At 29.5% G+C, this 14,124-nt stretch overlaps 1 protein-coding gene and 1 pseudogene across 1 annotated transcript; one reads left to right on the top strand and one right to left on the bottom strand.

The window, feature by feature from the left end:
- The first annotated feature begins 1,063 nt into the window (after positions 1 to 1,063).
- On the top strand, positions 1,064 to 3,374 carry LOC129301355 (chaperone protein dnaJ 8, chloroplastic-like; annotated as a pseudogene).
- A 757-nt stretch (positions 3,375 to 4,131) lies between these two features.
- On the bottom strand, positions 4,132 to 13,556 carry LOC129301354 (UPF0481 protein At3g47200-like). Its single transcript, XM_054939924.1, has 6 exons — positions 13,356 to 13,556; positions 10,847 to 10,864; positions 10,354 to 10,372; positions 8,663 to 8,779; positions 6,306 to 7,169; positions 4,132 to 5,135 (listed from the first exon to the last, which is right to left on the bottom strand). Exons 1-6 carry the CDS (start codon positions 13,554 to 13,556, stop codon positions 4,480 to 4,482), a joined length of 1,875 nt encoding a protein of 624 aa, XP_054795899.1. The 3' UTR covers positions 4,132 to 4,479.
- Positions 13,557 to 14,124: the final 568 nt, after the last annotated feature.

Raw genomic sequence — 14,124 nt, 5'->3', positions numbered from 1 at the left:
AAAAATATAAAATATTTCTTAAAAAATTTGATGTTTAAAATGTAAGGTATTTTTAATTTTAAAATTAATCATTGTCTTTTTTTTAAAAAAAGTGACCCTATTGATGAATGAATTTATATTTATTGTAAGGTATTTAAGGAGATAAATATGAAAAGATAGGATTTATTAAAAGTATGTAACTACTTTATTAAGATAAAATTCAGCTAAAAATATCTAACATTTCTAAACAGAAGAAATATAATATTTTTATATAATATTATATCACCGGTTGAATCAAATAAATCATAAGAAGGTGTCAATCATTACATATTTTTTTTTTTTACTTAATGTCCTAGATTTTAAAACATTGCCTGACAGATTTGGTGGTTTTCATACTTCTAATCAACCACCACTTTTTATAGGAAAGTAACTGGATGTGAGAAGCTGTTAAGTTAGCTACAGCTTAATTTGTAATCTTTGAGCAATGAATCATCTTTTTCTCATTCAAAAAACAAATTAACATTGACCTCGTCTGATTTCGTTTTTTCTTTTGGCGAACAAAAAAAAAAGAAGAGAAGAAGTGGATGGATGGATATGGGATTTGGTCCGCCAGGCTTCTGTTTGATTTGATCATAGTCATATAGCATTATAATTATTTTTTAAAAAGAAAAAAAAGACTAACATTGTTAAATTTAATAATGATTCAAAAGTGATAACAATTAACTTTATTTATAGGATAAGAAATGAATAAAATGTGCATAGTTTGAATTGATTTTAAAAAGTAAATTAAATGTATAAGTTATAAAAGTTTTTCCATATTTTCAGTTTGAAGTTTTTATAATTAAATGATTTCTTAATAAGAAGATAATGATCCAACAAATAAAGTAAATGTCATCTTCTTTCCTTTTGCCTGTTTCTTTCCCTCCAAAAATATTTTACAAATCTATCTATTATGTTAAAAAATATAACCGCTATAGTATTTACAGAAATAGAAGGTGTGAATTAGTAAATTCATACAAACCAGGAACATACCTCCAAATAAACCCGAAAAGAACAATCTTCCGCGTCTAATTCTGACCAATTATGAAACAAAAACGGATAAAGCCCAGGAATCTCTCTCTTCGTCAGCAATTTTTATCTACATGTGTATTAAAGGTCTGAGTTTTGTCCCTCTTCAACAATCAATATAATTTCTTGGCGGATATTTAATATCTCGCCTCCGTCTTTAGATTCTAGTGGGTTTGTTGTTTATCCTTTGATCTATTCCTCAATTATTTGAGTTTTCAAAGAAGCTACATTTTAGGGTTCAAACAAGCCGTCTCCATCAAAGACCCAATCAACGTGCGTGCCCTTTGATCCATTCTAAATAAAATCTTCCTTCAGAAAAGATCATAGCTTTGTTATTTATAGCCAAACATTCTTATAGGTATTTATGGGTTTTTTCTCTTCTGATTTTGTTGATTTCTGACTAGTTACAATGGCCGCTTCCGTTGCTGGAGGTATTGGTAGTAATAGGTCATGTTCTTCCTGGATCAATTTAAAAACAGTGAAAAGAAGCAGAAACGATTGAACAGAGTTAATATTTCTTGTTCTTCCTCTTCTTCTATGATGGATCCTTATAAGACCTTAAGAATCCGGCCTGGTGCCTCTGACTCTGAGGTTAAGAAAGCTTTTAGACAGCTTGCCTTGCAGGTTTGATTCTCAATCTCAGTGCCATAATTGTTATGCTGAAGTTTAGGGTTTTTGTTGTATGCACGCATGATGTTTGATATTTTGCTTCCAATTTGATTTTTCGTTCTTGGGTTTACACTTTAAAGTTATTCGTCTCACCAATATCTAGGGTTTTGGCTATATTGGGATTTCTTTTTCTAATGGAAAATACTGATTGTTTTTTTTTTTCCTTAATTATGTATCTGTTCCATCCAGATGTATGCAGAGGAAGCATTGTGGTGTACAGTTTCACGAAATCAATGAGGCTTATGATGTGAGTTATCTTAATCCCTTCTCTAGAATTTTCATAGTTCTGTAGGTGAATTGAATATTGGTTAATCATTTCTCTGCACTACATTGAAATTGAGAGAGAGAGAGAGAGAGAGACCTACTGCTTCTGAAGTAGCTCCATATCCAATTCAATGGCTGTTCTGTGATTGTCTAGCGAATTGAATATTTAATATTGCATCAGTGGCATGCTTGATTCATTACTCATTGCAGAACCATAAGAGTCAAGATAAGATCAGTCACTTGATGTGTATATATACTTCCTTTGGCCTTAATTATATATTTAAATTTGTTAAAAATACATAAATTTCTAATTTTACCCATTTTTAGAATTATTACCATAATAAATTGATGTATAGGATTTCAAAGGATGCCAATAACTTATTGCAATTAAGGAGTTTTAAGCACCACAATTTTGCCCTATAATTAGGATTGTCTTTAAAATTTTGCCCCATATATATATGTACATATATAATTACTAGACATTCATCTTGCTTTCACAAATTTGCGGTTTTATGTTTATGCGAAAAATGAAGCTGCTGAAGATTGAAGAAGTGAATAGGAGCTAATTGTTGAACAAATTTGCAGTTGATTGTTGGAACTAATGTTGAAAGAGAACAGTAATGGAATGGTTAAGTGGATGAAACGTATCTCATCCAATGCTTACACATATCTGCCACACATATATACATGATCATGTTTTATATATATATATATATATAATAACTTGATTACACATATCTGCCATATATATGTATATGATTTATTTATGTTATTGTTGGTTAGTTGAATTTGAATGAAAGCAACAACTTTTTGTTGAAAATGTATGGAAGCAGATAGTGATGGAGAATTTGAGAGGAGGAGCAAATGGAAGTGAAATGTATGGTGATGATGAAGATGGAGAGAATGATGAATCAATGAGAGGAATGAACGATCCAGATTGGGACTTGTGGGAAGAGTGGATGGGATGGGAAGGAGCTCGAATCCGGGACTACTCATCTCATATTAATCCTTACATTTGATCATTTTCTCGTCGCTTTGATGGCTCTCAATCTTCACAAGCCATGTTAATCCTCAACCAATTCAAGTTGGGGTGAGATGTATCTAGTGGTTGATGTCCTTACTAATTCAAGTCAAATTGGATCCACCGGGTCAGATCTATTTGGTGGTTGGTGTTCTTACTAACTCAAATCGAGTCAGGTTGATCAGATAAGATCATGTGTGCATGGTGGTTGGTGTGATTCCTAATTCAAAGTTGAATCAATGTGTATGGAGTGGTTGGTGCTTGTATATAGTGTCGGTAGGTTGAAAGTCACTCCCATCTGATCAATAATTGGAGCTGAGAGAGCAAGTGACTTTTTGTGTATATATATATATATATATATGAATTATGAATACATTTCAAAAAGGCAAATCAATACTCAGAAGACATTACCTGTAAATTATAATTATTACAGATAAGCAAGGGTGGGATAAAAAAAAATTATTAAGAAAGGTCGAAATGATAAAGTATATATAATAATTAAAAAAAAATTTATATATATATATATATATATCATTGACATAATATAAATATTTTAACATATATATTTATATTCAATACTATACATACATAACAATATATATATATATATATATATTAAGTGTTACTCATTTTAACAATTTATTTTTCAATATAAATTATTATTAAATTGATAAAAATTTTATCATCCTATAAGCATGAAATGATTTGAATACATCATTAAAATTTAAAGTTTATTCAATTTAATAAACTCTATTACCTGCCTTTTGAATTTATTATTTAATTTTTTTGATTGATAATTGTAGTAAATAAATAAATATATCAACATATTAATAATGCTCAATTGTCATAAAATTTTTATATCAATGAGATGGAATTATAACAGAGTAAAAATTATTTATATCATAAATTTTAATAGCTTGATTATTAAGAAAAAGTAATTTTTTGAAAAAAATATCTTCAACAAATTTTTTAACTTTTGAATAAGTAATTTTATTATAGATATCAAACACATAGCATTTAATATATCTTAAAATTTTTGTTGCAATGCTTAACAAATTTTATTAATAATAATTCTCATAATTTTTTTCATTAAATATAAAATAAAAGTCAAATAAAATAATATCAATATTTTAAAAACATATATAACATTATTTTATTGAAAATAAGTAGATTCTATAATAATTATATTTTTAAATTATTAAATAATTTCTTTATACATAAATAAAAAAATTATATATAGAATTGAAATAAAAATTTTATTTAATATTTTATAATTTTTATAATGTGTTAATTTATAAAAATTAAAATATATAACTCTTTTATTTTATAAAAGAAATTAAAAAATTAGGAGGGCCGTGGCCCTTGTTGCTGTCGGTTCCATTCTCTCCACACTGCAGATAAGGGCTATAAATGTCTAGAAATTTCAGAAAGTGACATGAATTCGTACCCCACATGCTTTCCTGATCCTTTCTTAACTCTCAATGGCCAGCTGGGCCATAATAGGCTTTCCATGTGAAAATGGTCTGAATAGTAGTGAGGACAAGAAGCACTATAGCTGCCCCAACTTTGAGGAACATCCACGTGTCAGGAATGTACTTGTTAAATAGGATTTTGATGTCGTTGCTGATCTCAAATCCTAGGATTTTGATGGTGTATCTGATCCCAAGTCCTAGCAGTTCCGGAAAACTCTGGAAATGACGCCACTTGGTCCACCGTCCTGTCACACGAGCACCATGCTGCTTCAATGCGTTCAATTGCTTACATATAGCATTGTATCTGGTATCCATATTTTCAGCCCCGGCTGTCATATTCTGGAAGAAGGCCAGTAATTTCCGGTCGCTGATCCCAAAACCTTCATCCACTACAATGACGTTCTTTGATTTAAGCAGTTGGATGTCTTGAACGGAACAGATTAGGCCTTTGAGAAAATACGCGTAGGAGGTGAACTTGTAGCCGATTCCTGTTAATCTGATCTGCTCCCAAGCAATGAAATTCCCCCACTTCTCTAACGTTCCTTCTTTTACGCACAGCGTCGGAATTATCAGCTTCTTATCATCTTGGTTAAAATCTATATAAAAATCGAACCTCTCCACAAAATCCCTCAGTGCAGAAGCCACCATTCCTGTTTTGTTGTCTGCAATATGAGCGATATTTTAAAGGTGAATCACTAACTAAGTGATAATTCAATAGAAATGAAGATGAACTAGATTTTGGCCCGTGCGATGCACAAGAATATTTTTTTACTTTTTTATAAATATTGTAAAAACATATTAAAGATATTTTTTGAATATTTGTAAGGATCTTTTATCATTTGAAAGGTGAGTATAAAATAAAAAAATGAAAATTTTAAAATGGCTTATTTTTGTGTACTTGTGATATGTTATTTTATGCATATTTAAATTTAAATAAAAATTTATTTTATTTTAAAATTTGTTTTACTATTCATTCGTAACAATTTGAAAGATAAAAATGTTTAAAGGATGAAAATAAAAATAATTTATTTTTGTACACTCAAGATAACATATTTTGTTAATTTACATAAATTAAAGTTTAAATAATAATTTATTCTATAGTAAAAATTGGTTTGACCATACATATTAAAGTTTTCACTCTACATGTTAATTGTGATATTATTAAAAGTAAAATTAAAAAATTATTGTGATATTATCTCATATATATATATATATATATAACACAATTAAATCATGATAGATCTTTTACCTATCATTTTTACTGTAAGTCATACATATAATTTTTCAATGTGCAATTTAATTTCAAAAATAAGCTAATATTTAAGTTTATTTTATTTTATAATTTATTGTTATGTATATTTTAAAAATAAAATTAAAGAATATTTTATACAGAATTTATTATTTCATTTGAGTTAAGATTTGAAATAATAAAAACTATACATCAAATTATACACATATTTTTTTATAATTTATATAAATTAAGTTTGTAATCTCATTGCAATAAAACATTTTATTTTATGATTTATTATTTAAATTTATATTTTATAATATAATTAATTATCTTATACATATAAAAAATATAAACAATAAATAATAAGTAGAGTTCTTACATTTACCAAAAATATTATACCTTATATTATTTTTCATTATGAATTCTATGTTCACAAATATTTTTTATTATGATCAGAATTTTTTTTGGGGACAACCCACAATAGATTTTAGTCTATAAGAATTATTTTTAAAATATAAATATATATATATATATATATATATGGTAAGTGTTCATCTACTGTGGATGAACACTGACGATATGCCCTTTACTTCAACATTACCGGGAGGAGAGCTTCTAATGGTTGGTGAGCTGGAATCAATTTCGAGTCCCATGGCTTGGAGCTCCTTGGCGCAGCGCTTCAGTTCTTGTTTAGCTTTCACGGATGTCACATTCTTGTTTTTGTCATAGGGATCCGGGGAGCACGAGTGCATGAGATGAAGGAAATGATGAACAACACCGTTATTGGAGATGTCAGCGCTGGCAACCTTGCATCCAAAGAGTGACTCGGCAAGTTTTAGGGGATGAAGTCCTTTACGAGTTTTTTCGTGCAAAACATGGAGAACAAGGAAAGGGATTTGGTTCTCGAGCAGCGTGAGATCAGTGAGAACACGCAAGATCTTTTTCTTGTCATCGACGGTAAAATCCAGAGGAGGATCAATCTCATCGTCACGGAACGGCGGATCTTTGATGACATTTTCGTAAAGCCTGAGCAGAAGCTCCAAGAGGAAGCAGCCATCAAGTAGCATTATTCCGACAAGCTCCTTTGCTCCCACTTTGATTTTCTCCCCATCGTCATAGCTGGCTCGAATTATACCCTCTAAGCTTTGCAGGCGCCCGCTGCAATCTCTAAGGGCGGCCCTCCAGTCTGGCTGACGCTCACTCTCAGTAGGACGCGAAAGAAGCCGGTACACGTAGCGTAATTCAGTCTCTTCCATGATTTGCAGTTCGCTTCCGGTTTCCCTGTGAATGGGTCCCATGGCCACAAGCTGAGGCCTGTAACTGAGGCCCGTAGCTCTAAGTTTCTCTGGAACCCTCCAAATGGTGCGCGTCTTTACGTTGAATTCATTTACGAATTCCAGTGTCCCTTCAATGTCAATGATCCATTGACGCCCCAGCCCCAGCACCGGCGGCCGACGTATTGGGCCTTGCACATAACGATTTATTAAGTTTATTAGTCAAACCAAAATTTCAAAATGAAATAGAAAGAATGACATTCTGGGATATTGATTCCAATGTACAATGAAAATCATTACTTTAATTGTGTTTTTATTGATAAATAAATTTGCAAAAAGAGAGTAGTTATTTTTTATTTTGTTTTAATCAATAACTCAATAAAATTAGTCATTTCCTAATGTACAATAGTGACAAATATGTTATTTCATCAAAAACCAAAATGATACACAATTCATGAAGATTAAATAATAATTATTATATTTTATGATAAGTTTTTTTTTTTTTTTGGAGAATGACATGTCTCAAATGATTGAATTATAATAGTTAAGTGCTCAACAAATTTTTTTAAAAAATAAATTGTAAATATCAATTCAAACAGTTATAAATAATTTAAGAATTATATTTAATATTTAAATATTTATTTTCAATTAAAACTTCTTAAATTATAATTACTTTGATTGATATTTTTAATTTAATTTTTTAAAAAAAATTTCAGGAACTTGACTGTTGTTAATTTAATGTTCTGGGATCTAACTATCATTTTTCTTCTTTTTTTTTTTGTCATTTCCCCAAGTTTAAAATTTATGTTCTATTAATTTGATTTAAAAAAGTATGTTTGAGTAATTACTCCTAGTTTGGTTGGAGAGGCTCCTTTTGTTTGGATAAGGCGGCCATCCCTTTCTTTCCAAATTAGGGATTGATTTAAGCAGTTAATATTATACATTTAATATAATTTTCTCCAATTAAATTAAAATAAATGAATTTTAAAATATTAATAATAAGAAATTTTTATATAATAAATAATTTATAAAAAATTCATATATTTTATTTTAATAAGAAAACAAGCACTTTAAGTAGACAAGACCAAGGGCATGTTTGGTCTCCTTTTTTAAAAAAAATGAAAAAGTTATTTGGGTAAGCATACTGCATTTAAATGTTTTCAAAAAGGTTCTCATTTCTTGTTTTTTTTATAAAGACGGAAACAATTTAGTGTTGTTTTCATTTTTTTTATTTTTAAAGAACATGATGTTTGACTATTATAAATTATTTTAAGTTATGCTTAACCACTATCACAGGCCATTATTATTAATCATTAGTAACTATCATTTTGATCATTTTTTAATTTTAAAATTGTTTTCAAAATTAACATGATCAAATACATTTTCATTTTTTTAAAAAAACAGTTTGTAGAAAATTGGTTTACAAAGTAGTTTTCAAAAATAAAAAGGAAAACACAAGTTTTGGTCCTTGTACTGTCACACAAGTTTTGATTTTTATAATTTCAGAATGACTTTCATGTGACACAAACAATATTAAGAATGCCAACATGCCGATTAACACCATTAAATTTGGAGCGATTTTTATACAAATTCAGTGCATCAAGTCATTCATGTTCTATCTAATAAAATTCTATTAATCTAATCAAATAAAAAAAAAAGTTATATCAGATAATAAAATGCTGACCTGCCATTAAAAACAAAAGCCCTGGCAGCTTCAAACGATGAGCAAATCTGGGAGAAGGGCCCAAGAAAGTCAATCCAACTGGCAGCGAAGAGGGAAGCAGAGATGAAGGAGAAAAGGCTTATGAGTTCTGAGCACGAAAGGATTCAGAGCACAGTCCCCATTATATAATGAAACAAGGGACCACGTGATACTTGACTTGATGATTTTTTTTTTTTTTTGGTGGGGGGGAATAAAAAAGGACCGGAGGGGACGTGCTCGTTCAGTAAAGGATATTGATAATCATGAACCCACTAATCTTAATTGAGTCCAAATGAGAACAATATGGAACATGCACAATCTCCTGTAGACCCAATTTGCAAATGATTAACTTAGCTTTGAGTGAGATTGAGATCAAACGGATCTGACAAGAAATACCATAGCCTGTGAGCTTAAGAAAAAAAGGAACTCAAAGATGTTCCTTGTATGCTTCCGCTCGACAACGTAGGGAAGTAGACAGAATAAATGATTTTATTTTTTTTAATGGATGAAAAATAATAGAGGATTTAAACTACATAGAAAAATATTTTATTATCTTAATTAAAAAATATGAGAAGATTACCTCCCATCTTCATCTAATGGCTTGTATTAGATTTTGTGTGTGTGTGTGTGTGTGTGGCTAAAGTAGCATTTGTTTATGATATGATAATGGTTACTGTCATTTGTACTCTCTTTCTTATCCTAATTAGTTTGCCCCACTGAGCTCGGGTCTTGAGGCAGCCATTGCACATAAAGTCATAACTTGTCTTAATAGAGTGTTAGTCATCCAATAACCATTTAAGTCACATCCCATGTGCAAAATGGAAGTGGGGACTCTTCATTTTTTTTCTCTCAATTTCCCTCCACTTTTTTCATCCACACCATTCATTAATTTTATCATTTAAAAAAAATTATTTAATAAAAAAAATTAAATGGTGGGAATGGGGGAAGTGGAGGGAAAGGGAGGGAAAAAAATGGAGACACCCTTTGCCCGTGCAAAACATATACCATAAAACTACAAGAAGTTGATATCAGAAACCAAGGTTGATTGTTCCCTTGAGGAGTTGCATTAATGGACTCAGCATGCGTAGGCTTCTTTGCAAGTTGCTTATTGAGATCTTTACAAGTCCTTTAATTATATCTATACTTCTCACAACATGAACATTTAAAGCTTATATTTTCTGTCCTCGCCTTTGATGTTGCATCGTCATTTGCCCCTCTTTTTTGTTTCTTAAACACATGTGGCTTCTCCAATGGTCTTTCAATCACTAAACAAAAAATTGTCTACAAGCTGCATCTCTTAGGTTCATTACAATAATCTTTTAGCTAATGCTATTGCTCCTTGTAATCATCATCAATTGTTACCTATGCCCTTCTCCTTGCCTTGAATATGCCTTTCACATAAATACATCAACCATATAATGGTCCCTTAATACAATAATAATGTTAGATAGTTTAATGTTTTGTTTGTCTTCAAGATGTTGGCTATCTTTTTGAAATCCACTCATAAGAAGCTAGTTTTATGTGTGTTTAGACAAAAATGTTTTTAAATGATATGTCAATTGACTATCAACTTTATTTACAAGAATTAATCATTTACATTTCTTTTGTGCACACTCAACTCAACACCCCACCATATCATTATTTATAAACTTCATATCCATTTTTATACTTACCTTTAGGCACACCGTCATCCTGATAGGATTCAAGATAGGTAGAAAGAAATAAAAAAGATAAATTTTTATTAAAATATAAAATTAGAATCTAACTTTATATATTAATAACAAAAAATGGAGCTGGTAAAAAGAAATAAAAAGAATAATTATATTAAGATAATACAGAACAAGAATTATTTTGGTCTAAACACAAGAATTATTTTGGGCTAAACACATGTGTGCTTAGACCAAAATGTTTTTAAATGCCAAAATGTTTTTAAATAATATGTCAATTGACTATCAACTTTATTCACAAGAATTAATCATGTACATTTCGTTTGTGCACACTAAATTCAACACCTCACTTCATCATTATTTATAAACATCATATCCATTAAAGTAAGCCATATTCTCTCAGTACATCCTTAAACTGACTGAGTCAAGTAAACTCTTGATACCTAACTTGAATTGCAACTCTTTAGCATCCCAAGAGGATTGTATTTTTTATACTTACCTTAGGCACACTTTCACCCTGAAAGGATTCAAGATAGATCAAAAAAATAAAAAAGATAAATCTTTATTAAAATATAAAATTAGAATCTAACTTTATATATTAACAAGAAAACACGAAGCTAATAGAAAAAAATAATAAGAATAATTATATTAAGATAATATAGAACAAAAATCATTTTGGCCTAAACACATGTTTTTAAATGATATGTCAGTTGACTATCCACTTTATTTACATGAATTAATCATTTACATTTCTTTTGTCACTAAACTCGACACCCCACCTCATCATTATTTATAAACTTCATATCCATTAAAGTAAGGTATATTCTCTCAATACATCCTTAAATTGACTAAGTGAAGTAAACTCTCAATGCCTAACTTGAATTGCAACTTTTGGCATCCCAGAAGGATTGAACTTTTTATACTTACCTTTAGGCACACTTTCATTATGATAGAATTCAAGATAGGTAGAAAGAAATAACAAGGATAAATTGTTATTAAAATATAAAATTGGAATCTAACTTTATATATTGATAAGAAAATATGGAACTGGTAAAAAGAAATAAAAAGAATAATTATATTAAGATAATATAGAACAAGAATTATTTTGGCCTAAACATACAAAATGTTTTTAAATGATATGTCAATTGACTATCAACTTTATTCACAAGAATTAATCATGTACATTTCTTTTGTACACACTAAACTCAACACCTCACTTCATCATTATTTATAAACGTCATATCCATTAAAGTAAACCATATTCTCTCAGTACATCCTTAAACTGACTGAGTCAAGTAAACTCTCGATGCCTAACTTGAATTGCAACTCTTTGACATCCCAAAAGGATTGTATTTTTTATACTTACCTTTAGGCACACTTTCACCCTGAAAGGATTCAAGATAGGTCAAAAAAATAAAAAAGATAAACATTTATTAAAATATAAAATTAGAGTCTAACTTTATACATTAATAAGAAAACATAGGGTTGACAAAAAGAAATAAGAAGAGTAATTATATTAAAATAATATAGAATGAGAATCATTTGGCCTAAACATGTGTGTTTAGACCAAAATGTTTTTAAATGAGAAGTCAATTGACTATCAACTTAATTCATAAGAATTAGTCATTTACATTTTGTTTGTGCAAACTCGACACCTCACCTCATCATTATTTATAAACTTCATATCCATTAAAGTAAAGCATATTTTCTTAATACATTCTTAAATTGACTAAGTGAAGTAAACTCTCAATGCTTCACTTGAATTGAAACTCTTTGGCATCCCAAAAGGATTGTATTTTTTCATACTTACCTTATAGGCACACTTTTACCTTGATAGGATTCAAGATAGTTGAAAGAAATGAAAAAGATAAATATTTATTAAAACATAAAATTGGAATCTAACTTTATATATTGATAAGACAACATGGAGCTGATAGAAAAAACTAAGAAGAGGAATTACATTAAGGTAATATAGAATAAAAATCCTTTTGGCCTAAACAACATGTGTTCAGACAAAAATGTTTTTAAATGGTATGTCAATTGACTATCAACTTTGTTCACAAACATTAATCGTTTACATTTCTTTTATGCACACTAAACTCAACACCCAACCTCATTATTATTTATAAACTTCATATCCATTAAAGTAAGGCATATTCTCTTAGTACATCCTTAAACTGACTAAAAGAAATGTAAAAGATAAATCTTTATTAAAATATAAAATTAGAATCTAACTTTATATATTAATAAGAAAACATGGAGCTGATAGAAAGAAATAAAAGAGTAATTATATTAAGATAAAATCTTGCTCTATACTTCTCTCAATAGCCATGATTAGGAAAATCTTCAAAGTGCTTAAAAGTCTATTTTATTCATGACATGTTAGCTTTTGAGTTATTAAATATACTTATAATGCTAAATACAATTCAAAATAATTTAATATATGAATAAAATTTAAATAACTAAATATATGAATAAAATTTAAATAATATTATTAAATAGACAATGTCTAAAATAAGTTAAAAATAATATTTATTCTAACCTTTCTCTAACTCCCCAATCACCCATTATCTCTCATTAATCCGTATCACATCCTCATCATCTTTGGATGCTGCATCTTTATGAAACTATCAGATTCATAATCAAATAAGAAAGCCAATATCTTCTCCTCTGTAATCTCAGGTAAGTTCCTACTTCCTATCATCAACTAATTGATTAGGTGGAGCTATCATTAATTATAAATTACTCTCTTTCTCTCTTTCTCTGTTAAAGAATATAAAATATTTTTAAATAAATTTTACTTCTTAATAAAGTAATTACTTATCTTCAAATTAATATCATCTTTTCATATTTATCCTTATTTAATGAGATATTTCTCTATAAAATAAATATAAAGTAATTTATTTATTACGAGCACTTTTAAAAAAATTATAATTATATTTAAAATATTAAAAATATTTCATACTTTTTAAGATCAAACCTCTCAAAAAATGTGAGAGAGTACCTACTACTTCATCTAATATATCACGAAGGCCAACACCAATATCAACTAATTGGTTAAAATAACCATCATCAATATGTTCAAAATTACTAATATCAATGTCTGACAAAGTCTCCTCTCCACTACCCTTCCCTTTGCCACCGTCATTATGTTCATTCCCCAAGTTCATATTATACTTTGCAGTAAATTGGAAAACTTCAATAATCATTCTCAATAGAAAAAGAGAGCAAAAGACAGAGCCATATAAAATGCAGAGCAACGAACTTAAGATGAGCGTGGAGGATAATAGACCAAGTGTATACAGACGACAACCAGAGGCAATGATCAGCCAATAAACACATTCCAAAATCCATAATCATAAGACAAAGTGCGGAGGAGTTAAATGCCGATTGATGCCTCGTTGGATTCAAGGGATAGAACACACAGAGAACAGAGACGACAAATGAGCGATCCTCACCTCTGTCGCACGTGTCAAATGTCGAGGTCTTGTCTAACATTGTCCGATGATCATCCACCACCGTTGACTATTGGGAGGCATCATCCGACACTCTTTTCCGGCATCCTGGGGTTGTGGGGTCACTGGGTCCCGATTTCTCTTTTCCACGTCGTTTGGTGCCCAGGTTGTGCCCAGAAAATGTACTTGTTAATATATTGCTGATCGTTTCATGCTAAGAGGGTATTTTTTTAATTCCATGTCAGCGTTTTTTTTAATCTAATTTAACCTTTTTTAATTTTGCTGATTTAAAATTACATCTCTGGACCAAGTTAACCCCTTA

The sequence above is a fragment of the Prosopis cineraria genome, unplaced genomic scaffold (genome assembly GCF_029017545.1).
Source record: "Prosopis cineraria cultivar Desert tree isolate PC_DT_omini unplaced genomic scaffold, ASM2901754v1 PC2064, whole genome shotgun sequence".
In the NCBI taxonomy this organism is placed as follows: Eukaryota; Viridiplantae; Streptophyta; class Magnoliopsida; order Fabales; family Fabaceae; genus Prosopis; species Prosopis cineraria.
Note: the sequence above shows the minus strand (reverse complement) of the source record. Positions and strands in the feature narration are given on the sequence as shown.